Here is a 27,200-nt window from a genome sequence, read left to right as displayed (position 1 = left end):
TATCCAAATGCAGCTATATATATAATGAACATTAATATTTAAGAAAATTATGTAAGAAAACAAGAAGTACTATCAAGTTCACCACAGAACTTACGTTATTAGTTCTTATTTGAAAGTCTATTTAATGCTGCCATTTCCTTTTCCAGTGTTCCAGCTCTAGACACATAATGACATCATTGAAATTATCAGGACAAATAGTGGCAGATTTTGCAACTGAATGTAGGATAAGTAGGAAAATCCAATCTTATCTCAAGAAAGATATTTAAAATACTACTATAAAACTTAGCAATAAAAGTATAAATGGCAAGACAGGACTGACATTTCACACACTGCAATATGATCTAAAAGAACAGAGAGATGGTAAAATATTGGAGTGAACATGGCCAGGGACTTAGACCTCAATAAAATAAATATAAATAATGTAAAACTAGTATCCACTTCCACTCTTCCACAGTTAGTATTAATATCTTCGACTTCAAGTTTTGTTTAAGTCTGAGGGATGTTATGTTTGCTTCTATCGAACTGTCCATAAGATTGAGCAAATTGAAAAGATGAATTTACTGCATTTTGATTGAGTTCTATTAAATGGGTAATAAACTGTATGGGAAAAACCTAAATGTATAGTACATCCAATAGTGTCAGACACAATCACATACTAAGAGAAATGGGTGAAAGCTGTGGCCACACTCTCTAAAAAAGAAAGCTGCTTATATTTAGTGCAAGAAAAAAGCTTATTTAATAAACTAGCATGGTTAAACTCCATTATTTTTAAACTGTGTTGCATCTTAGTTATTCAGACCTTCTGTTTTGATTACTTTTACCAAATTCAGACCTGTTTACAGTGTATATATTTCTATTAAATACTATAGCATGAGATTCCACCCTGGCAGGACACCTGCTAACATCTTTTATTCATGTACGTGTTCGCACTGCAAAGCAATTATATTATTTCAAATATTTTAAAATGTTCTGTATTACTGCCTAACACACCTCCAGGTTGTATCAGAAATCAGTTCTCCTTCACCTTGTAGTTTGCCTGCATTAAAGCAAAGATAACTTTATGTTGTTGTTGTTGTTTGCAAAAGTCTACAATGGCTTCGTTTATAAGTCAACTCACTTGTTTACTTTGACTCGACGATTGAGACGCTGAATACTAGCAGACATTCAAGTCATGTTTTGTTTATGTGTGTCAAATACATAATTTTAAGACTTTTTTTTTTAAATTGTTGTCACAGCTTGGATCTTGTCTTTCTGAAACTGATGCCTAAGACACGACAAACCAGACAAAGAAATTGTAATGCTGTATTGTTTTATGTTGGGTTTTTTGGGTTTTTTTGGTTTTTTTTTTTTTCAAATCAAACCAGACAAACAAAACCCAAACATGACCACAGAGAAACCCCCAGAGTACTTCTTCAGAGTATCCTTGCAGATTTCCCCGAAGAAGGTGTAAGCATGTATACACATGGGAAAATAATTGGCAAGACCATACCCCCTACCATTTAATTCAGAGGTGATTCATGGAACACTTCAGATTTCAAGGACAGCAGAAACTACATCTGAGGCCTAGCCTGGCAGCTACAGAGTAACTGTGTGCATTCTGCTTTTTGCATTCCACACCTTACAGAGCACTGAAGGCTGCTCATGCTGGTGATTCCCATAGGGAACACATTACACCCGAGCCCTGTCATCTACAGCAACTTCCAACTGATTTGTAAGTGCAGCTTAAGAGGCTGATGTTGAACTTTGGAGTCATTAACGGTTTTGATGCAAGTCGCCTTACAAAAGCCGTAGAATCGTAGCTGTGATCACGACGCACATCTAACAGCTTTCAGAGTTTATCTGAGAGTGAGAATGAGTATTTTTTTGTGACTGTTCTTTTCCAAGCCCACCTCCTGCCCCCAGAAGAGCTCTTTCAGCAACTGGGCTGAACGACACCTGGAGGCAGCCAGGAGACCTTATTTCCAGAACTCAACTTGAGAAGGTGTAGGTACAGAGGACTCAGCACGAGTACGGACTGTGTCTGTCCTTGTTGTCAGGGAATAGTGACCTAGATAAAAAGTATATTTCATAATCAGCATGGCTCACTGCCTGAGGATGAAAGAGTACACACAGTTTTACTCTCTTTAAACAGTTGTAGTGAAGGTTGCTAGAGCTCCTACTAGATGCAGCCCTACCGTTTCATAAGAACCATTATAATACATCCCATTGTCATTTTTCTTAAAAAAACCAAGCAGTTAAGGCTTGTACTAACTTTATTCAAATATAAGGTGTTCTATTCTTCCCATAAACATGAAACATTATACAGAACATTCATTACAGATTTATAACTTCAGATCATTATTGTTTTATGATTAAAAAATGAGCGACTTAAGACAAAAAGCTCAACATCCTTAAACTTCATTTCCATTCAATCTCTAATAAATACCATCTGCTGTGTACTTTAGGGATATAATACCCGTCAAAAACTCAGCCGTATTATGAGAACCGGCACCAAGTTGATCTGAAATGCATATTTGAACAGATGTGTTTAAATTACATCTCTCCGTCTATCCACACGCATACATTCAGAATAAGCGTATGTTGATTTAAAATGCATAAAAAAGGGATTTGGAGATGCATCAAAAGTGAGCAGCATCTCAATGGATCAAGGCTCGCATTACTAAAGGTCATCACTAAAAATAAAGTTTGAATTTATTAAGGGTTGCACCAGGGGACTGTTCTTGGGAACTGACTTAATGTTTGCTGCACTAAAGCAGCCATTGAAATTACACTAATTTCCTATGACCCCTCACTGTTTAACATTAGGGCTGTCAGGCGTGGTCAGAAATAATAGGATCCCAGCCATGAGTAGCTGAGAATATTATATACTTTTTCTCAGTCTGACACAATGCTTATCACCAATACTAAACATCTTGGGCTCTGAGGACTCATCCATGTCTTTCAGTGACAGTCATTTAGCTCTTCACTCTGATGCAGAAATCAGGCATATAAACCAAAATGATTAACATGCCTTTTTTGCAAGATGAAACCAAACGAAAAGATTGCCAGCAGTGCTCCATTAACAAATGCCAATTAAAAAAAAATATCTTTCTGAACTTGTGCTTTTGCCCCTCTCTAATCTACAGTCCTGTAATGTTTCAGGGCCTTTGAAGATAAGACAGATCAGACCAAAGGTCCACCTAAGCCAGCAGCCTACTGCTAGCAACGGGCAGCAGCAGAAGCCCAGCCCAGGGAAGCATTAAGATGTGGAATCTCGCAGAATCCCTTCCTCCTTCCAACAACTGGATTTTGTCAGAGGTGTTTCTGTAACCAGGAGCCTCTGATGGACTCCTCTGCCATTAACTTGTCCAGCCTCCCCTTGAATCTAAACCCCTCCATATCGTAACCACTTGAAAGAAAAAAAAAAAAACCAAAACACAAAACACAAAACCTCTCTCTTCTGAGCCTGCCACTTGCTAGTTCCATTTGACGTCCCTAATCGTTAAGCTGGGAGAGACCAGTAACAACTCTGTTCACCTTCTCATTTTATTGACCTCTGTTCTAGTCTTGCTCAATTAGCACTTTTCCAGACTGAAGAGTCCTTAATTTCCTTTGTGTGACAGATCTGTTGTACCTCCGATAATCTCTGTTAGTCTTCACAGTAACATTTCCCATTGTAACATATCCTTTTGGAGAGGGGTGTTGACAGCATTTAACAATACAGGCACAACAAGTTAAAAATCTCTTAAAGTATTTCTAGAATTTAGATAAATTGCCTGCTTTTTTTTGTTTTCTTTCAGGTTTGGGTTCATTTGTTTTCTAGCAAGCAGGTAGCAAAAGGTAACGGACCTTACGCAAGGTAAGGGACAAGACAGAAATGCCAATTACAGTTGTTTATTTGTAAGAAAATGCAACTACAGCACTGGTAAACATTCCATACCTAGAGAAATGTTACACCGCAAAATCATTAAAATACACTACCCTTTATGACAGCTATTGTCTGAAATTTACTTTGAGAGCAGAGTCTGCAACAGGGACAACAAACTGGTAAAAACCCCTTGCCAGTATGATCAGTGTTAAAATTCCAGAAAAGAGAACTCATACTACTGCTTTCCCTTGCTATGGGAAAACAAAATGCCAAATAAAAGCTGGAGAAAAAATCTCTTCTCTGCAGGGATACAAACACTATGCTGCGTCCCACTCTATCTGCTTCACAAGAGAAGCCTGGGATTACCAGCATATTTACACCTTCTTCAAACTCGTATCAGCCTCCGCCTCTTCCTGAGCTATTACTGGATAGAAAACCAGAAAAACATAACCACCATTAAAAGAAAGTGATCAATGAATACGTAATATCAAAAATAAAGCTGAGCAGAGATGCCGCCTCAAAAAGTCAAGGACTATGCAGCTGACTTCAGCTGGATATGAAACACTTGGGGAGCAATAGCCCTCTCCTTATTAAATTGTTTCCCCTAAAGGTATGAATCTGATGGAAGTGAATAACTTCTTGCTTCCACACTGGCTAGGTTAAGTTTTAGAAAATAAATAAGCTAGAACTGGCAACAAAAAGAAGGCCAAGTACACTTCAAAGACAGGCCAAAGTCAGCAATGTGGGGATGGGGGGAGGGGACGACACACACACAACACAGGGACAGGGGACAAAAGAAACTGACAAAGGAATAGTAGTATGACAAGTTGCAAGACTTTGACAGAGAATATAAGATTTCTATCTGAAGCAGAACCAAGAATGGATCAAGGAAGAAAATGAAGAACTAAAATTGCCACTGGGTCAGATGCTTTATTCCAAGGTTTTCGTTCATGATAATTTATATTAGGAACTTCTGCAGCAGAGAGAAAGAGAGGAGAGTGGTTCCTGGCAAGACAGACATTAAAGCAAAGCAAATTTTGAGGAAAACGTGCCCAGCTTGAAAGAGGTACCCCAAAACAGCTGACAGACTTAAGAGAGACATCATTCTCTCACATCACAAGCTATACAAACAATTTGGCTGGATTTTTTTTTTGTCCTATTGTTCTGTGAGAAATCATCACATGAAAAGTTTTCCAGTTGCAAAAAACTATGGGGGAAAGATTGAGGCTGTGAAGGAAACAGCGGCTAACAACACGTGCATGATATGCACTAAATACAACATAATCTCCATTTTCAAAGTACCTAATGACATACAATTTATACCACGCCAGCTGATCATCCAAAACACAGCAGCTTTTATGCTACATTGTTATCGACACAACACTTACAAAAGATGTTGTTGTAATCAAATATCAGAACCACAGATTCGAGAGAGAGCGAGCGGCAGGCAGGGCACCTGGGGCAAGGTTTTAGTGGCCATAAGCAGTTTTCCTGAATGCTAGCCAGAGACATTTAAAACACAATTCATGTACTCTTATTGTAATTAAAAAGTTCTGCAGTTTTACGCCAGACAGGTTTTGCTGTACATTGCTATACATTCCTAATTGTAATTCACATTCCTAATGTGAATTTTTCAGAGGCAGTATCCCTCACGAAAGGCAAACGGTCTAATTTTCAGAGATGCTTTCCGCTAACAAGTGTAGGACATTACTACCTCTGAAAACAATGGGCATTGCATGTCTGAATATGGAAGCAAAGGCTAATGGCGTCCAAAGTTAATTTGATGTTTAAGAGGACAGATTTTGAAATTAAGAACAGAATAGAAAAAAATATCAAAACAGAACAGCATCTTCGATAGCAATGTTATGATAGCTGTCATTCTGCATCCTTATTCAGAAATGTTCATAGCTGCAGACTTAATAGCTGTGGCCCAGATAGCTTTCAGGACTAACAGCTGCATAGGGGATGGACAGTGTTCCCTGACAGGCTTGAGATTTATAGCTTTATAAAAGGAAGATCTGGTAGGTCAAAAACTTTTACTGTCAATGCTCTGACATTTTGTTTTTCCTTAAGAAGCAATATTTGTACATGACCATATGGAAAAAGGCTGTATAGGGAACTACTGCTTCTGTGAGCAGCATAAAAAGCAAATTTGAAGAATAGTAATAAACTTCTCAGCTCTACAACCAAGTGTAGTATTTGGCTCAAAATTCTATGTATATGCCCTCCCCACCCAATAAAGATTCAAAGCTCCTGTCATGTAACTTCAAAGTTTTTCAGTTTTACTCCATGCTACACTGGCAAGTGTGACAATATGGTCCTAAAACTTCAGAAGGAAGTGTGACACAAGCACTGTCATGTGCTCAAAACACAACCCTATATAGCTTCAGAATTAGAATTTCAGAGGCAACATTTCAGACTCACAAGCAACGCTATTTCCTTATTAAGTCAAAACCCATGAGCTTAACTTCAAAGAAATCCAGTGTGCTTTACTAATGAAAGTGTGATAAGATAATGTAAATTACGTTCCCAATGAACACAATGCAATATAACTTGGATCACTGGGAAACAGAGAATTTATCTTGCAAGAGTTAGTTTACAGAAATTATGAAGAAAATTTTCCAGAGTAACTGTGTACGAAGAATTATTCATTTGTGTAAAAAAAAAATATAATTGGAACTATATACAGAAAGAGCTGGGCGTGGCTGTTAAGTTAATGGCTGTCACTCCAGTGACAGCACACAAATACTGTCTACAGATTACTGTCTCATCTCACTCATGTTATGTTCTAAAAGCAACCTGGACTTAAAGAAATAACAGCAGGAACCACATCAACCTTTATGAGCAAGCACAGTTCACTCAGCTAACTGGAAGCCAGCAGAACAACTGTGAGAAGCATCTATTTTGTTCACAGGTACACCCAAACAGCAGGTGAGTTCAGAATATAAAAGACTTCCTTAAATACACAGGATGAGCCCATAAAAATAAAATATTAATTTATGTATCAGTTAATAAAACATAATTTAGAGCAAAATATTGTGGCTTCACTTCCAAATGGAGGAACGGGCTTACACTGCTGTGCCGTTGAGGGCACTGGGCAGAAGAAGCAAAATCAGCAGAAAACCGGCTCTAAAATCTCCTAAATTCACCTTTCAGAAAGATGGCCCCAACTAACCAGGTTCTCATGCACTTTTTATTCTTAACACTTTGGAGACAGTTTCCTTTGTCTAAAACCGTCAGTAATTTAAGAACATTTCTTTGTAAAAATCAAAATCAGTTTAGCACTTCGGGGTCAAAGGACATAATTAATACATCCATTTCTTGAAAAGCTTTGAAGAAGAATGTTCAGATGCAAACGTGCACACAGAGGCACACATACAGGACATCGTAAGCAAAATCAGGAAGAGAAAGGATGATATCTTGAATGTAGAGTGTTAGTTTGTCAATGACAAAGTATACAAATTCAATAGACACTGCTGCCTCAGGGATGCTCTTGCCCATTTCCTCCTGTTCAGTTCAGTGAACTATTTCATTTTCAGTGTGTCACTAAATTGCAGATGCCTTAAAAATTACAGTTAACATGGTTTACAATGTCGTTATCAGGACAACAGTATATCTTTTCAAAAACTGCAAATAAAATGAAGGACTGTTAAACATAAGTAAGATCAGGTGCCTTTTTCCGAAGGACTCTGACAGGTTGTACACAGCCACAACTCTCAAAGTCCGCATTATCAGCACTGTTTCCAGCACAAATCCAAAACATAGCCCTGTACTAGCTACTACGAAGAAAACTGAATCTATCCCAGCTGAAACCAGGACAGCTGCCTAAAGGTAGAGTCCCTAAAGGGGACAATCCAAAACGTTTCAGACAAACTTAACAGGAATACTGCATGCCAATACGAAGAGAGGTATCAGCTTACCCCAAAGAGTTGGTAAAAGTCGAAGAAGCAATACTCATGAAATTTTATGTAAGAGATGGAACGGAATTGAAAACCTCTAAAAACATCATTATAAAAGGACATCAGTGCTGTCCTCAGGCAAGGACAACAAATGTAATGGTTCTGATGAAGGAAAAAATAGAAAACTTTTATTACTAAAGAGACAATTATAGAAACAAAGTGAGAGTACCTTGATAGTGAGACTGACAGAGATGAAACAAATGCCATTTTTGAGGCTCCCAATATTCTAATCAAAGAATCATATTACAGTTTGCAGGGAGAAAAAAACTCCCCAAAACAGATGCTGACAAACTTCTCACTTTTTACTACTGGAGCAGGCTTAAGATGCACAATTAAACTGAAAGACTTGAAAAATGTTTCCAATTAATGGAACAAGGTGGTTATATATACTCAATTTTGCAAGCCAAAGACAAGTCTGAATTTAATAGTTACTATGAACTCTCCTTGTATGTAATGAATAATTTTATAAAATATGCATGCTATGATAGAGGGAATAGAATACAAAAATAGAATAAAATCAATTCAGTGGAAACAGGACTGTTTGCATTCCAACCATTGTCACTGAAATCACTTATATTGAATCACATAATGTTCCACAATGGCCTTTGGGCATCAGGTAAAGAACCCAGAAAGCCAGCCAAATGCCTGCCAGGCACAACGGTACCCTTTTGGCTCTGCAATACCAACGTGAGACATGAAGAATTCTTAGGCAGAAACATGGATTGTTCACAACATTGGTGCAAGCACTGTAAATTCCCAAGCTGAAATCAAGTGTCTGGGTGTAACTTGCTGGGCCTAACATGGATGCTGGCTTTTCGACTTTGAGAAAAATAGAAGATACAGTATGAAAGGAGGTTAAAAGGAAGTGGCAAATTAGGATCACTGAGGATGAAAAAAGCTCTATCTCAGACAATTTAAGCTCAATTATTATGTAGAGAATATTGAGCAACTAATGGAAAGCTGCATCTATGTATCAGCATTCCGAAAATGCTTATTTCATGTGGGTGGGAGGTACAGACATGTTTTAAGTAGGTAGAAAAAATGGGAATATGGGAATATCTTTAGAAATTATTTACTGATGTAACTTTTGAGTCCATTAATGGAAAATGTTTCATCTCTGTGATCTATTGCAAACCCTTATAATTCACAACACCTCCCTTCCCCCAGTTTCAGTGCCAGTACTGAAATTCCAGGGATTTCAGTAGTTTGGGTTTACAGCTGAGAAGAAGACAGAGTAGTTAAGCATCTCACTAAAGGTTTTTACAGAGTTTCACCTTAGCAGAAAAGATCACCATTTGGTAACATTTATTTTATTTTACAGTTCTCAATTTCTAGGACACTTGTGTTTTCTTGTAGAAGTTACCTCAGTTTTCAGCCCAAAAATAGGCTTAAATGTTAATATTTTGCCCTTTAGGGGAAAACTGAATATTCAAAACAAACAAAAAAACAAACCCCAGCAAACAATCTCTTTGGCATTTGGATTGGTGTTAACAAAAAATAACAAAGCAGCCATGTTCCAGGGTGAAGACAAAGACCAGTTATCTACTTATACACCACTTCAGAGAAGATGAGTTATCTACATGTAATCTCACAGTGGTGTATGCAAGTACTCTTAACTATGATGTTCCTTATGACAGCAGTATCCAAAGGAACACATCCTTCAGGCCCGCCACTTTCAGCCAGTAGTTCATGTAGTAACAAGGGTGGCTCCGTTCCCCTCAAAGACAGATTCCACCAATTGGACTTAACTCTGAGAAACACAGCTAAATTGAAGGTTTAAATGTATAGATAGCATATCTCAAAGTAAAAACAGTTATGGATAAGTAAAGAATCTCTCTTCTTCAGCTGGACTGCCTGCAGTCACTGTAGATAATCCAAGAACATGGAAAATCTGAAGAACGGCACATTGAGTCCCTAAATGAACCAAGACTGAAGGAGAGCTATGGCAAACGCAGCTTTCTCCTAGGCAGCCTCCTTAATAGGGTAGCACTTAGCGAAGATGTAAGTGAAGCTTCAAGTGTCCACTTTGCATATAAAAAGTACAAAAGTACGATGGCAGAGCATAATTGCATAAGGTCTAACTGAAGGAGCTGTTAAAGAAGCAGGCGATCGCTATTCATGACTTCGTAACATTACTTTCATCTGCTGCGAGACTCTGAGGAGTCTGCTAACCTCTCTGAACTCTTCATCACTGGATACAAGGAGTTCAGGGATTGCTCTTTAGGATTCTGCCCTAACACACAGAAGGTAAAATGCAGGCAGGGTACAAAATAAGCATTTGTAAAAGAAAGCATGATGTTTAAGAAAAAAAACAAGGCACATTGACTTTTCTAAAATAACTGAAAGCTGGAAATCACCTTGGAAAAGGGCTTTAGAAATGCTACATGGGGTACCTTGCCTTTATGGAGAACAACAACAAAACGAGAATCAACCATCAGTATGGTCAGCATGATCAGAGCACAAATCCCCTTTTTCCTTCCAGCTAAAGAATAAGCTGTCTTCACAGACAAGGATGGCAGTGAACTCCCAAAAGATACTGAAAGGTGTAAAACCCATTGTACTTGTGGACAGGTGGATAGAAAGGTGCAAGATTTTAAAATCCTATGCACCAGTATCATGGCTAATTATTCCAGAACAAACTTGTTTTGGTGAAAAAAGTGATTTTGCATTACCTATGGCAACCTGTAATGTCCAACAATGGGATCTCAGTACAGCCACACTTTATGAGTATCTGTGAAACTTGCAAAGATACCATTTCCCATTGTGAAAATGTTTCTTTGGGCCTTCTTCAAGACCAGGAACTTGGTAGAAAGCTACATAAGGAGAACACACGTTCTTGTACCTTGGGGCTGCACCTCTTCAAAGCCCTTAAGTTTGACTTTCTGTGGAGCCATTGTAGGTGCTACTGGAGTAATTGAGAAATTGGACTATGAGTGATTTCACTGACAAAAAAAAAATACACTGAATTTAGGAAGTAAATACTCTGAAGATGCCATTGCAAGTTTCTGGCTTAAGGGTCAATCATCAGGAAGATAGGATATTTAGATGCAATGTGTTTTTCTCTCAGAAAGTAAAGGCAGTTTATTTATTTATAAAGGAACATCCACCAGAAAATGAAAAAAAAAAAAAAAAAAAGCAGCACTTTGAGGCAAATAGGAAAAGTCAAATCTACACCAGGTCCGAAGTTACATTCTTGTTTTGAGGAAGAAAACCCTGCTATGTCAGAGGACAAGTCTCAAGCTAGAACTATAAAAATTAAAGGGTAAATTAATAAAAAGAGTTCATCAAAAGTATTAGAAGAGGATTTAAAGTGAACGTGAAGCAAGTTTTTGATACAGAGTTAACTAGTGAAAGCAGGACGCTCTACCTTAACCAGAAGTCAAACAGAAAGAACAATTGATTTCTGTGCAAACTCTGTGCAAGGGATAGGAGGCTTGGAGCATATCCTCTACAGATGCTACATTACAAAAAACGAATAAAAAAAACATAGCCACTATTGTTGCATGAACATAATCATAGTTTGAATGCACATTTAGTTCAATCCATGAAACAATCTTTGTTGTAAAGAATTAGCGCAACATTTTCCTTGGGAAAAAAAATGTTTACTTGCTTTATTATTAATGAAAACATGAAAAGATTATCTCACTTAATGTGATAATCACCATACCTCACTTTAATACTGTCAAGTAAAAGCTGTATTTTGTGAAAACATATGTTAAAAGACAGACTTCAGCTTCTGCTACTGTCATAATGATGAAAGCCCTCAAAATACCTCAAATAATTCTGCATTCCATAGAAAGTATGACTAAGTAATCTCAGGTAGCCAACAGCACAGAATCATGTTATGACTTATTACCATGTAACTCCAAAGAGTATTTAAGACACAAAGCAATCAGGAATGTAAATCCTAACACAATCACGTCCGATCTTTAGATGTTTAACTAAAATTAAGCAAATCGGTAACACGGAATGCACCAAAGTATTATGCTGATAAAAGTCACAAAATCATGCCCAAAATTTTGATGAGTTCCTTACCCTACAGGGTTTCACGTACAATGACTGTAAACATATTTCTGCGGATAACTCTATTGGTTAAAGGAAACTTCTCTCCCACAACGTTTTAAATTACAATGCACTGCTGTACCCACAATGGTCATTTTATACACTGACACACACAAAAGTAAGGCATATCTATTGTACTTTATTGTACTTACTAAATGCAGCCACCAGAAAAAAAAAAACAAAACAACACAACAAACCAAACCCCCCTACCCCCCTACCCCCCCCCCCCCCCCCCCAAAAAAAAAAAAAAACCCACCACAAACCCTGCATTTTCCACTCTGGAGTATTTAAATTCCAATTTTTGTTTGCCTGTGTCCTCTCACGTATTCTCACATCTATTCTAATTATCACATAAGATCATAATAAGCTACAGTGAAAGTAAGCTTCAGACTCAAATTCGTATGCAGAATTCGGTAGCTGATACAATGCCGTGGCAAAACTCCCAAGCCATCGTTCTTGGCTGACTGTAAAATACATTACACTATGCAGTGGTTTCAGCCTAGTGCTACAAGAACTATTTCAAGGAAGACATCAAGTAGGTAAGGAAACAGGAAGGAAGCCAAGATTAAAAGGAATTTTAACAGAAACTCTATTTGTTTGCTCTGATTTTGAAACAATAAGCATTTTAAAGTATCATACCATTAAAAAAGAGGAAAATCTACTGCTACATATTTCCCAGCCATTAGGATTTTACAATCAATGTCAACAATTGCACAATTACAAACTGAAATTAACACAACTAAGCAAAGCATGCATTTTATTCTCCTCCATTCCAAAGTATATGGGTACACAATAAATGACAGACGTAGGTGAAAAGAAGTAGTCTGTTTCTTCAAGTGTTCAGGGTTATAACCCATGTTTCTAAGTAGATAGTCTAACAGAGGTGGGGGAGGTCTAAGAGAATATGCTACATGGAAAAATAGTTTGCTGGCCACAGTTCAGAGTTCAGCTGGCTGCCTTAGCAATTTTTTGGATTGAGTATGTGAGTCAAGTACTCTCAAAAAGCCAACAGTGTAGGAGTGGCCATTCCATTATTGCAGAGAAATCATGCCAGTCTATTGTTCCAACCTGAACCCACAGTCTGCCTGCCTGTCTGTCTCTGTCCCTCTCTGCAGGCTCTCGGAGAAAGCCAGTCCCTGACAGACAGTTGATCTCTCCCCTCTCACCATGCACTAGGGCTAAAAAATAGCTGTGACTAGTTACTGTGGGACACACACACACAGATTCAGCAGTAGAACTACAAGTGACCACATGACCCATTTTTCAGATGGGTGTTTAACCCTTCTGTAAATAAGTTGAAGGGCCATGAAGGTGGTGAAGGATTTAGAGGAGAAACCATACAAGGAGCGTCTAAAGTCACTTGGTTTGTTCAGCCTAGGGAAGAGGAGGCTGAGGGCAGACCTCATCGCGGTCTACAGCTTTCTCACAAGGGGAGGAGGAGGGGCAGGCACTGATCTCTTCTCCCTGGTGACCGATGACAGGACCCGAGGGAATGGCAGGAAGATGTGCCAGAGGAGGTTTAGGTTGGATATTAGGAAAAGGGGCTTCCCCCAGAGGGTGGTGGAGCACTGGAACAGGCTCCCCGGGGAGGCAGTCACAGCACCAAGCCTGGTGATATTCAAGCAGCACTTGGACAACGCCCTCAGAGACATGGTGTGAATTTGGAGCTGTCCTGTGAAGGGACGGGAGTGGGACTCGATGATCCTTGTGGGTCCCTTCTGACTGACGACGGTCTATGATTCTATGAAATGCTTATGCTGAAATTTGACTCAACAAAAATCTTTCAATGAAGATAGATAGTTCAGAGATCAGTATTGGTTTTTTTTAATGTGAAGCTTTATGTAGAAGACTAATTCAAATCTTTTGGGGTTAGTAATGTCCAAAAGTTATCACCCCAGAGATGACTGTGAATCTGTATGCAATCACCTTCTGATCTCAGGGGTCGCCCTTCCTGCTAAAGGTTGCAGCTCATTCGAAGGCCAAGCAGGGATGCATGTGACACAGCAGGCCAGAAGACAATTAATTTCTATGACCTCTGGGTTTTGCCCATAAATATTTTCTCCAGATTTAAGAAGAAATGGAGACACTCTGGCTTTATATTCTCCTATGCGTAAGGTGTTTGGACGTAATAACTTACTTTCCAGCTTGAACTTGCATCTGAATCACAATTTTCTGGTAAGTAGATTGAGAAGAATTTACAGTTCTTCTTGTGCCTTTACATAGAACCATATTTGCAATATTGTCTTCCTATTATAAAGTAATCCAGCAGCTGCACAGTGGCAATTTCTCCTACTAAACAAAATGAGTGTTCTACATCATGATGAGAAGCACAATATAAATACAAAAAAATTCCAAGTGCAAGAGATAAGTAATTCAGCTGTGGAAAATAAACTTTGATCTGCTATAGCCACTACTCTTATGCACGAACCTTCTAAAATGTTGGGTTTGTGATTACTTTTCCATGTAATAAAAAAAGTTTACAGCTATACATTCTATACATTTCATTCTCATTATAAACAGGCAAATCATCACCTCATGAGTACAATTTACAAACCAATATAAGATGCACATAAATACAAAGCTGAGCTTCCCCGAAGTAATCTGTATCACAATCCCGAAATGAATGTATACAGAAAAGTTCTGGGTAGGAGCGTTATCGTGTTGCTTGCATGCAATGGTGTTTTAATTGTATAGCTACACTTTTGAAGAGGCTTAATAACTTCTGTGTATTTCCTCTTACTAGTTTTCTTAATTTAAGCATTTTAGGGTTACAAAAAATAACCATTACAGGTACTGATCAGCTATTCAAGTACTGCATTTTTTTATTTCTTCAATCATTCTTTCCAACTTATCTTCCCTGAAAGCTTGACGGAAATGTAACTTTAATCAGCGCTTATCAGCTGGCCAGCTACCACCTTCATCAAAAATTCTTTTGTGTCACATTGTCCTATATGATCAAAACAATATGGCTTACAAAATTCATTTATTATCTACTACTATGCCAAAAATGAGAAAAATGTACCCATGTAAATGAACACACTTAATTTTTTTTAATGTATCAAATCAGAAAATTTAATACCATCATCAGAATTTTCACATCTGAGCACTTGGATTTGTACATGTACTAATATGCTAACACAAAAAATACTTAAGTATCGTAACATATATTTAGATATGCTTAAAAACTCAGGAGCAAATAGAAATGGAGAATTACATGTCAAATCAATCTGCTATTAAGCAAGTAAATGTGAATTAAATTTATTACTGTTTTAAAAACAAATTAGACTCCCTCCCCAATTCCATTCTAAGTTCTGACCCAGACATTGAAACACAATGACAACATTTATCCAGAAAAATCAAAGAAATTATTTCAGTTATTTTGTTTTAAAATACTAGAGTAATATAGCATCTCAGTAAATAAAACCAAGCTTTTAAAAATCATAAAAATTAAATGGTTTAAGAAGACTCATTTCTAATACTGCATGATGCTTACAATTCCATCCTTTTAACCTTACCACAGATTTTTGTATCATTACTTCCAAAACACCCATATTCACATGCCCTCAGGGGGAGAAGGAAAAAGAAAAATGATACCATCTTGCTATGCTTAAGAAACCGGAAATTAGATTCACGTTACTAATTTCTAATCTATCTTCTAACAATACTCCCATCAGGATTTTGCAGAAGAAAACTGCAACTAAAACTGCCCAGAAAAAGGAAAGCCTAACCATAACTACATACAGAAAGTATCAATCCAAACAACTTCAGTAGTTATATATATAGAACACTGGTGAAACACCTCAAAGGAATTAAGGGGTGTTTGTCTAAGAAGGTGGCACAGATGAGATCCCAGCTGAAGTGCCTCTACACAACTGCACGCAGCATGGGCAATAAACAGGAAGAGCTGGAAGCCATTGTACAGCAGGAAAACTATGATAGAGTTGCCATCATGGAAACATGGTGGGATGACTTGCACACCTAGAGTGCTGCAATGGATGGCTATAAACTCTTCAGAAGGGACAGGAAAGGCAGGAGAGGTAGTGGGGTAGCTCTGTATGTTCGGGAGTCTTTGGGTGGTCTAGAACTTAATGAGGGTGACAATAGGATTGAGTGTTTATGGGTAAGAATCAGGGGGAAGGCCAACAAGACATGGTGGAAGTCTGCTACAGACTACCCAACCAGGATGAAGAGACAAATGAATTATTCTACAAGCAGCTGGGAGAAGCCTCATGATCACTAGCCCTTATCCTCATGGGGGACTTCAATCTACCAGATGTCTGCTGGAAATACAAAACACTGGAAAGGAAACAGTCTAGGAGGTTTCTGCAGTGTGTGGAAGATAACTTCCTCACACAGCTGGTGAGTGAGCCAGCTCAGGAAGGTGCCCCCTGGACCTGTTGTTTATGAACAGAGAAGGACTTGTGGGTGATGTGCGTAGCAATCATGAAATGATCTCATTTCGATTCTCAGAGAAGTAAGATGGGGGATCAGCAGAACTGTTTCCTTAGACTTCTGGAGGAAAGACTCTGGCCTGTTTAGGAGACTGATTGACAGAGTCCCCTGGGAAGCAGCCCTGAAGGGCACAGGAGTCCAGGAAGGCTGGACATTCTTCAAGGAGGAAGTCTTAAAGGCGCAAGAGCTGGCTGTCCTCCTGTGCTGAAAGACAAGCCAGTGGGGAGACAACCGGCCTGGCTGCACAGAGTGCTTTGGCTGGAATTCAGAAAAAAGGAGAGTTTATGACCTTTGGAAGAAGGAACATGCAAGTCATGAGAACAACAAAGGTGTAGCAATGTTATGCCGGGAGAAAACTAGAAAAGCCAAAGCTCAGCTAGAGCTTAATCTGGCTACTGCCACAAAAAACAATGGAAAATACTTCTATAAATACACTGGCAGCAAAAGAAGGCTAAGGAAAATCTCCAGCCTTTATTAGATGTGGGATAAAACATAGCGACAAAGGATGAGGAAAAGGCTGAGGTACTTAACGCCTTCTTTGCCTCAGTCTTTAACAGTAAGACCAGTTGTTCTCTGAGTTTCCAGCCCCAGAGCTGGAAGACAGGGACAGGGAGCAGAACGAAGCCCCCATAATCCAAGGGGAAATGGTTAGTGACCTGCTACACCATTTAGACACACACAAGTCTATGGGGCCAGATGGGATCCACCCAAGGGTACCGGGGGAGCTGGTGGAAGTGCTCACCAAGACACTTTCAATCCTTTATCAGCAGTCCTGGCTAACCAGGGAGGTCCCAGTTGACTGGAAGTTAGCAAACATGACACCCATCTACAAGAAGGGCTGGAAGGAGGATGCAGGGAACTACAGGCCAGTCAGTCTGACCTTGGTGCCAGGGAAGGTTATGGAGCAGATCATCTTGAGTGCCATCACGTGGCACGTACAGGATAACCAAGTGAGCAGGCCCAGTCAGCATGGGCTTAGGGAAGGCAGGTCCTCCTTGACTAACCTGATCTCCTTCTATGACAAGTCACCTGCTTAGTGGATGAGGAAAAGGCTGTGGATGTTGTCTACCTAGACTTTCATAAAGCCTTTGACACCATTTCCCACAACATTCTGGAAAAACTGGCAGCTCATGGCTTGGACCAGTGCACTTTTTGCTGGGTAAAAAATTGGCTGGATGTCCAGGCCCAAAGAGTTGTGGTGAATGGATTTAAATCTAGTTGGTGGCCGGTCACAAGTGGTGTTCCCCAGGGCTCAGTATTGGGTCTAGTTCTGTTCAATATCTTTGTCAATGATCTGGATGAAGGGATAGAGCGCACCCTCAGTAAGTTTGCAGACAACAATTTGTGCACGACTGTTGATCTGCTCCAGGGTAGGATGGCTCTGCAGAGGGATCTGGATAGGCTGGATCGATGGGCCAAGGCCAACTGTATGAGATTTAAGAAGGCCAAGTGCTGGGTCCTGCACTTGGGTCACAACCACCCCATGCAACGCTACAGGTTTGGGGAAGAGTGGCTGGAAAGGTACCCAGTGGAAAACGGCCTGGGGATGCTGGTTGGCAGCCAGCTGAACATGAGCCAGCAGTGTGTCCAGACAGCCAAGGGGGCCAACAGCATCCTGGCTTGTGTCAGGAACAGTGTGGCCAGCAGGAGCAGGGCAGTGATTGTGCCCCTGTGCTCGCCACTGGTGAGGCTGCACCTTGAATACTGTGTTCACTTTTAGGCCCCTCACTACAAGAAAGACATTGAGTTGCTGGAGTGTGTCCAAAGAACAGCAACGAAGCTGGTGAAGGGTAAGGAGTGATAGGATAAGAGGTAATGGCCTCAAGTTGCACCAGAGGAGGTTTAGATTGCATATTAGGAAAAACTTCTTCAGTGAAAGGGTTGTCAAACATTGGACCAGCCTGCCAAGGGAACTGGTTGAGTCACCATCCCTGGAGGTATTTAAAAGATGTTTGGATGTGGTGCTTAGAGACATGGTTTAGTGGTGAACTGGTGATGTTAGGTTTATGGTTGGACTTGATTATCTTAAAGGTCTTTTCCAACCTATTCAATTCTGTGATTTAGTAAAAAAAAGTAAGCCACCTTCTACGACAAGTATAATAATAAGACTAAATATTTTTTACATTTAACAAGGGGCCATTATCTTCTCTCTCCTGCAACCGTTCCAAAAATTATTCCACCAAACTTTAGCCGAAGGAGAATATCACAGAGTTGTGACCTCAAAGCATCCAAAGTGCAAATGCCCTCTGTGCCCACTAAGCCTGCACTCAGTAAGCTGTGCTCACCCTTTATTTACCAGGCTTCACCTTCCAGTTCCTATGCATATCTACGGGAGTGGAACCGTAGCAGAAGAGCCAGAACCCGCCCCCTTCCCCACCATCTCCAGAAAACTATGGGTATTACTTAGAAGGAAATTCTGTAAAAAAGGAGCACCACGGTCATCCTGCTTAAGCAGGACAGTATGCAGAACTGAATTGCCCCAGAAGGTGAACATATGTCTCATCAAAAATTATGGAGCATATAGAAAATTTGAAATCATAGTTCCCTAAACAGTAGCTTCCCAAAAAAATAAAGAGGCTGAAGTTACATGTAGCGCCATCTGATCTTCAAAGTCGTCAGTAAATTTAGAATGACTTTATGTTAACATTACATTGTGTGACTCAATTTGGACTTCAGTATTTGCATGTGTACATCCTCAGGCTAAGTGTGAGCAGCACATGAACAACAGTCTGACAGATGTACCAGTAACAGAGTAAGCCACAGAACCACTGGGAATGCAGCTATACTCCTACTGAATTTGGATACCATATTGTAGCTGTAGGATATGCATATATAGAAAATAAATATCCCTTTATTACAAAGGGTACTGTTACCATGTCATGTATTGAAACTCCAAGTCTGCTGCTCAGACAAGGTATGATCCTCTTTAACAAAGACAGCTTCTGAAAAACGAGCATTGTGAACTGTTGAAGAGGTACCCCCATTGGCTTTTACGATTATTTGTCTGCACATATCAGAGATCCTTTTTTTGCAACCCAGTTCTATATTTCTCATTTTTGTACTACCCCTAATTAATTATAACCTTACTACAACATGTCTTATAGTCCTCCAATTTGACTCTTAATCGCATTCCTTATGGAACAGCCCTAGGCCCATGCGTTTTTACAATCTCATTCAAAACAGAATTCACTTGGTTGGAAGAAGCAATTGAAAGGAAGAGGTAAGCAAAGATAAGTGTAACAGTGAAACATCAAATATTTCTTTTTTAAAAAAGAGTAATTTATGGGAATAAAAACTTTTCTCTTATACTAATTATAGTTATTAAGCACAGAATCTAGTGTAAAAATACTACACAGGCTTTCCTCCACACTCTTCTTGTGGGTACCTGACTAAATAAAAATGTAAGTTAACATTAGTTTTATGAAAACTTCCTCCAGACTTTAGAGAACCTATTACACCATTATCTGTATACTCTTTAGAGTAAATAACTCCCTCTGTAGTAAGATACAAAATGGTGTTTCCAGTAGGAAAACATCACACAATTTCAAGGTAAACGGTTTGTGTTGCTCTTTAGGATTATAAAAAAAGAAAAACTGAACCTGTAGAGATCACTGTCATTAAAACTTTTGCTATACTCTGTGTGTTTTCAGAAGACATCTGTCAAGCTGGAATTAACATAGATGAGGCTGGGTTTTCACAGCCATACAGCCAGAGACTTTAGTCATTTCCTTACCTATACATACGTATAAGAAAGTGAAGGCTGTAAAGTGAAGTTGACAAATGTTCGTATTGTTCATACAGATGACCCATTGCTAACAAGCTTTTAACAGTTTTTGTCTGAAGTGCCTGTAATGAAATTCTACAAATTACAAGCACAAGAAGTCTAAGGCAATTTCTGCATTACCCCAGCTTCAGCTGCAGCTTCCAGCAAATGATGTCTTCCCCCAGCACTGTTACAGAAGGAGTTTAACAGTCACACTTTACAAGGCATGGGACCACCAAAAGTAGAAAAAAGCATGCACTTCTGGGAGCTGCCATCTTGATGTACAAGCAACAGAATAACTAAGAGCCTAGAGTCCAGAAAACTAATATCCTTGATGCATTTGGCATGAAAGACTATGCTATGCTATAAAATGGTGACTAGTAATTTATACAGTGGCAACACACCTAATTATGTGAACTGTGGCAGTAGGAGGTCTCTCCATGAACTGAAATCTGATTCAACAATCTGTAGAACAGTGAAGACAAGCAATTAAAAAGATGCAGATATTTGTAAGTGATCTTCCTTCCCTCCTTCTATTCCCCCTCCAGGAAGTCTCCTTAGTATTCTTCCTAGCCAGAAAATAAGGGTACAGTAGCATTTGCTGAGATAAGGGCAAAGAAGTGCTGCACAAGCCAAAAGAAAAGATTGTCCTCCTAAAACAACATTCAGCTTGCTGGAGTAATGTTACAGTAAAGGGCGGGGGAGGGGGGGGAAATGTGTGTGCAAAGCTATCCTGGAATGCCTGATGTTTGTCACTCCCCAGTCAGTATCAAAGAAAAACATACATTTTAAATTTAGGTAGCTGAACACTAACTATTCAAAATATCCTAATGAAAATAACGGATCTGCAAGTGTTCGGCACCTTTGAAACCTCTCGTTTACTTGTATCTCTTTACATGACCTTGTGAATCAAATGCAAGGCAGGAAGACTTATAAATTTAGCAACTGCTTTATGTAAGCCCAAATTTAAATTTCATGACATCTAAAGGCAACTAATCCTGTGGTAAAAAGCTTGTAGTCCATCAAAGACTACACCACTGGTCACTAGGGTGAAGTCTAGAAACAAACTTGAATCTATTTTTGTGCTCTGTCTGGTGAAAAAAACGCACGTTTAAGTTTTTGGTGCTAATTCAATACTTTTAAAAAACACTCAATTAATTTAAAATGCCAAAAAAAAAAAAAAGAGACATATTTGGTAAAGTGATTAGTTCAGACTCCAAGTGCAGACAAAAGACAGAGTAAAAAGTCTAGAGACTGAGGTATAAAATTACAGATAAGTACCAAATACACTCAGCAATTTCTTAGCAGAAAACTTCATAAGGATTTTAAACAGATGACATTTGCATTTGCAGTAGTTAGACTGACAGAACAGATGTACTAAAACCCATTTTAAAAAGCCTCAATCTGAAAGACTTGTCATGGTTTGTTAGGGCCACATTTTTCACATCTGCAAAATGAACTCAGTGATGTCTCTCTCTATGAAGCAAAAGTGCATTTTCAGAAAGAAAATGAAACCAATTCATGCTGTAAAAGTGAGGGAGCTGTTATAGTCTACTTCATAATTACCTGCATTTTGAAAGTGAGTAGAAAAGTGTGTGTAAAAACAGCAAATGGTTATTATAAAATTATTCTATTTATTGCATTCAAATTCTAGTTTCAAGAACTGGCACAATAATGTGATAAAGACAATACTACTGCCACAAGGACTGGGATAATTTCAAAACTGCAGATTGTCTGGAATAGCTGCAACTTTGTTGATGACTCATTTAGCCATTTATCTTTCAATGTGGACTTAATAATATTCAGGAGCTTTCTATATGGACACCTTTCAGAAGCAAGTCATTGACAGTTACAAATTATTTAGTGTTTGGAATTTTCTTAATCATCCAAATAATAGTATTTAGAAAAAAGCTTTTGTGAAGATACTACTTCTCTGTTCGTTATTTCAGTCAAAAATTAGCTATTAGAAAATGGACAAAATTTTCAAACAGAAGACTTCCGGATAGCTAGATACCCGCTTGCACAAGAAATATAGAGAGACCATGATAAACAGCTGATTGCCCTCATAAGCTTCTGTGGTATGCGTTACGATGCCCAGAATAAGAACAAGGCCACAACAGAAGACCAGAACCTGGAAAACAAGCTACTGCTTGTGAAATTGCTCAGAAAGGCAAGACCAGCCATACTGAAACACACTGGGCAAAATTATAGTGAGAAAATGGACTATGAAAAGTTTCATTCAGACACTCACATATTGCTGTAAAAACAAAGACTAGCTTGGATATACAGCATGGCTGGGAGGAGATAGCAGCTGAGTCCTCTTTGCTCCCAGCGCACTATTTTACCCTGAAGCAGCCTGTTCGAACATCCAAGCAGATACAACCTGGCTGCCACTGCAGCAAAGGAGACAAAAGTCAGGGCAGGTCAAAAGAAACATAAAACAGTCACTGCTGAACCCCCCCAGATCCTTAAAAAGAGAATTAAGAGGTGGCCTAGGAAGCTGCTGAAGCTACCATTTGTTGGCTTAACTCCTTGTAAAGCAACAGCGAAGAAGGGAGCCTCCCTGAAGCCGGCTATCCCAAAGGACTATATAACACCTTCTCTCAACTTGGACAGTATCTCCAGTTTCTTCAGACGTTCAGTAGTTGTCTGCATTTGCTGGGCCATTAGGATTCACGTTTACACCCGGGTGATTAATCTCTTTCCATGCTTCGGATTTCTTTTCCTCTGCACTCATTTGCTTCTGGTCCTTTACTTTGTTTTTCCAACTCCATGTAATCATGTATCTACGTAAGATGAAATAGCGATACTTGATTACCACTAAAAGTTACAGAGGCTAGAGGACAGGCTTACTAGTAGGTCTGATTTTAATGAAGAAGAGGGAAATAGCGCACAAACGAAGAGAACTTTCTGCCTGACAGAGCTGCAGCTCTCCCCTCGGGCAGCCTAAGTTTGCTGGCTTTCAGATGATATTGGAAAGCTCAGACGTTTCCACTATGAGTTAGAAGACAATCTCAAGTGAACAGCAGCAGCCACCCACAATTAATATTATGCTTCTATCTCAGAACACAAACAAAAACAAACTGTGAGGCAAATCCAGCTTTTCTTCAGCATTATGCTATTTCCCAGAACAGAAAGGTATAGTGTTTCAGCCTAGCTCTAAATTTCTCTATTTTCTTTATTCATCTAGATTTTGGTTTTGCAATTCCTTCATCAAGCAACAGTAATAGGGAAAGATTAATATAAACTTTGATGAACAGCATAACTGCTTCACAAACCAGAAAGGAAAGAAAATGTAGTATGGCCAACAACAGCAAACAAGAAATTTGGAAAACACACTACCAGTCTAAGGATTTTTTATGAGTATACAATCACATTGCTGATTATTCAAGCAATTACAGAACATGACATTCAGATCTCAGGTTCTCTAACTAAAATATATTCCAATTGTTTGCTTTTATCAGCAAACGTAAATTTCAGGGCATTAAGTTTCAAAACTTCAAGATAATTAAAGCAGTCTTGCTCTTTTTGCAACTACAAACATCACCTTTCAGAAGCATAATTTATGCTGAACCTTGAAAGTTGAGAACACTTGAAAAACAACTCACATTTTGATGTGATGCCACAATTAAAAGACTTTCTGATATAAGACTAAATTGGTCTCTGGATTAAATGTACTAAGCAGCAATTTCTAAAGCTCCTGTATTTAGTTGCAAACTCACTGAAATTAATACCTCATCCAGGAATCGGTCTCGAGAATAGTCCCTCCAGACTACTGTACTAGTCCCTAAAGTCTACAGACCAGGGCATTAGTCCCTACAGAATATGTAAAAGTTGTACAGGACCACCTTCTAAATTAATCAGCTCATTTCCTTTATGCTGTTGCTTTCTGTTCTAGTTTACAAATAAATCCTCAGTAAATATATATACACACATATTTTATCTGTAGATCAGCTACTGACCTATCAACTGCACAACAGTATTTTTCCGAATACTTGAATTTACTGAAATTTCAGTGCAAAATATCAAAGAAGGAATTTCTAATAAAGTATAAAACAAGACTTCCGTAGTTCAGCATTTCAGTCCAATGGATTTGTGTTTCTGGCTTCATATTCTATTCATTTTGCTATTGATCGTCATAATAAGCCAAAAATGTTACCTGGCTAGGGAGAGTGGCTCTAAAACGCGAAGTGTTGCATATCAAAAGACTGCAGTAGAACATCAATATTAATTTTTAAAGTTCATTTCTAGGGTTCCTGCCTGAATAGAGTCCTCAAAGACAGGAAAAAGTGACATGTCTAACTTGACAGTCTGAGAGGGTCTACACTGCTCCATTCTATTAAAAGGTGAGCTTCAGCACATAAAGAAATTGCTTTAGAGGACTCTAGCTTCTCTGTAAGGCATTCTGTGCCCAGCAGGATATGAATAAATCCCCACTCTCAGAAGAAGATACCTCTGCAATCACTCCTGGCTCTCCAGAGGAAGGAAAGGCATTTGCTCTTCTCCTGGGGGAAGAAAGTCCCAGAGTGTTTTGTTGGCCTGACTGAGAAAAGAAAGAGTCAGGAATCACTTGGTATCTTTGGGGTTCCAAAATCAAAGAGATAATGTGGCTCATTCTTCTCCTTCTTCCTGTCATTTTTTACTTGCTGTTCATCATTTTTATTTGCTTAGATGTTTGAACTCAAGTTATTAAGCACTTAACAGATAACCGTAATTCCTTGATGTGTGGCTTTACTTCTTCAGCAGGTCAGCCCATACAATTATTGGTTTAACAGAGTTTTAGGTGAAGACACGATCGGAGCCGATGTCATATTTTAGAGATGAAGGTGCCATTTGGAATCTACTGGTAAGACCCTGTACATTTTGCGTAGGAAGCTTCTATATGTCTTTATGGCCCTAGGAATCGAGAAAGGAGATAGAAGGGATTCTACTTTTGTTTTATTTTTCCTTTTTGATAAATGGAAGATGGAAATAAACCCTTTTGGCTATTGAAGTAGTTCAAACACATATTTAATCTTAGCTGTTCTGGCTCTAGGCTCTGGAGTTGTCTGCAGCAGTGTTAAGTCCTGGCAAACTTTGTGCTAGATCTTTATGGGAATATCTATATGGGAATGTAATGGCTGGCTGCTGCCGTAAGAGGAAAGACTACAAATAAAGACACTATGCTCTTAAGTGCAAAAGAAAAAAAAAAATTAGTTTTACAGATGTTCAAATATCCAAAACATTTTCTCTGCCTTGCATAGCTTCCTCATCCTGCTGCCACATGGTACAAAGAATTTTCCATCTTAATATTTGGAGACTGTTTTCTAACAGGAACTACTAGATAATTTGGTAGTTTCTTAATAAGCAGGATAAATAAAGTTTATTATTATTTAAAATTAAGACATCAAACCAATTACTTCTTCCTTGTTAAATTCACTACAAAAAAAACCTGTGGAAAAAGACGTAAGTCATAGATTACTGTATATTCAATGACCAGCTGTTTTAAATTTGGATATTAAGTAATTCACTCTTTTCTGTGTGCAAGAGCTGAATGATTTAATAAATTCCCATATGCCCTAACATGTGCCAGCTATACTAGGTTATCGAAAATCCAGCTGCTGTTATGATAATAGCTGCCAAAGCTAAAACTACTAGAGAGAATAATGAATCAGCTTCAAGTCAACTAAGACATAAACTGACATAGTTCCCACTTAAGATATGCGGGAAGACAATATATCTGTTAATTAAAAACTAGCACTGACCCATAGTTACATGAAAATTAAGTACCAGGAATTCATGTGCATTGTTTAGGGTAGAAGATTAATGCCCAATCAACCTGTACGAAGACAAGCAGCACCATTTCCAGCAGTTGTCCTAGAGGCACAGGAATGTCCTATGAACTACACATACAGTTTGCAAAATGGATTCTATTGTGTCGCAGTTTGCTTTTCTTTCTTTCATATCATAATTCTCATGCAGCTCCCACATGACACGTTTTATACAGCTAGACTGCTGGATTTTTCAATGATCATGAAAAATTTGATTCTTTCACATACGAGTATTTTAATGCAATTTAAGAGTCAAAGGTAGAACTCCACTGCCCTTAATTCATTAAAACAAGCACACAAACAGCAAAAAAAAAAAAGCAGACAAAGAGAGAAAGTAGCCAAACAAGGTGACAGAAATAATTCTCCAGACACCTGTTTTTGGACAATTGGTGCAGAAATATCCATCAAAACATGTCACTATTAAATTTTAAAAGCTAAGAAAAGACTTCCTTCGATATTAAATTATTACTTGTCATTACAAAAGCTTTGCAGGTGAATGTAACTTTCATCCTCAGGTCAGCATAAGTAAACACATTATGATACCCACTTTTATTTCTCACAATTAGCTCTATTGTTAAAGGAAATAATTTTTAAATGATCCTAGAAATCATCAGTCCTATGAGCAAGATTAGAGTATTACTATATTGATGTAAATGCACATCACCTAGAGGACATAAAATACTTCTAATTAAAGAAAACCAAAAAAACCCCAAAACAAACCCAACCCTTTCACATTTGCTGGAGCTGGACCATCTCCAGTACACAAAGTATACAATGCTCAAAAACCACATTAAAGACGACTTCAATAACTTTAACTTCAAGCAGTCTACATATAGTTGTTTAAACATAAAAAATAATTTAAGAATGTATTATTTGAAAAAGATTAGGAATATATTGACAAATTAAAAGCACGTCATGCAGAGATTTAAGATGCTTATAAAAGCTCAAGCAAAGGGGCAAACCACATCAAGGGGCTTACAGAAAACTAAAATGACTTTGAAAGCTTAAAGAAGCTAATTCTTCTTCATACCTTAATTATGAAGTTGCAAGTAATTGTGTTTTCAGCCACGTTCTCAACATTGCAAAAAAACCCAACACTGTTATTTTCTCAAAGATTAGTAGACTTACTTTTCTTTAAGGAAATCCACTACTTGTTTGAAGTCTGCCACGCAGTATTCTCTTTTCATGTCCATGAGCACGCTGTCAGAGGCTGACTGGACCGGTATGTGCAGAAAAGCATATACTCTTGGATGATTGAGAATCTTTGCCATTTCCTAAGAGTTATTCAAAAAGAAAAATAGCTTTAA

At 38.5% G+C, this 27,200-nt stretch overlaps 1 protein-coding gene across 4 annotated transcripts in view; it reads right to left on the bottom strand.

Annotated features, from left to right (window-relative positions):
- The window catches only part of CDKAL1 (CDK5 regulatory subunit associated protein 1 like 1), a 420,128-nt gene that overhangs the window by 116,797 nt on the left and 276,131 nt on the right, over positions 1–27,200 (bottom strand). For all 4 annotated transcript variants that reach the window (XM_064443696.1, XM_064443697.1, XM_064443698.1 and 1 more), the window contains one exon: positions 27,022–27,167. In XM_064443696.1, the coding sequence (XP_064299766.1) occupies positions 27,022–27,167 (146 nt within the window). The remainder of the gene's footprint in view (positions 1–27,021; positions 27,168–27,200) is intronic.

This window comes from Phalacrocorax carbo, chromosome 2, assembly GCF_963921805.1.
Source record: "Phalacrocorax carbo chromosome 2, bPhaCar2.1, whole genome shotgun sequence".
NCBI classification, from domain to species: Eukaryota; Metazoa; Chordata; class Aves; order Suliformes; family Phalacrocoracidae; genus Phalacrocorax; species Phalacrocorax carbo.
Note: the sequence above shows the minus strand (reverse complement) of the source record. Positions and strands in the feature narration are given on the sequence as shown.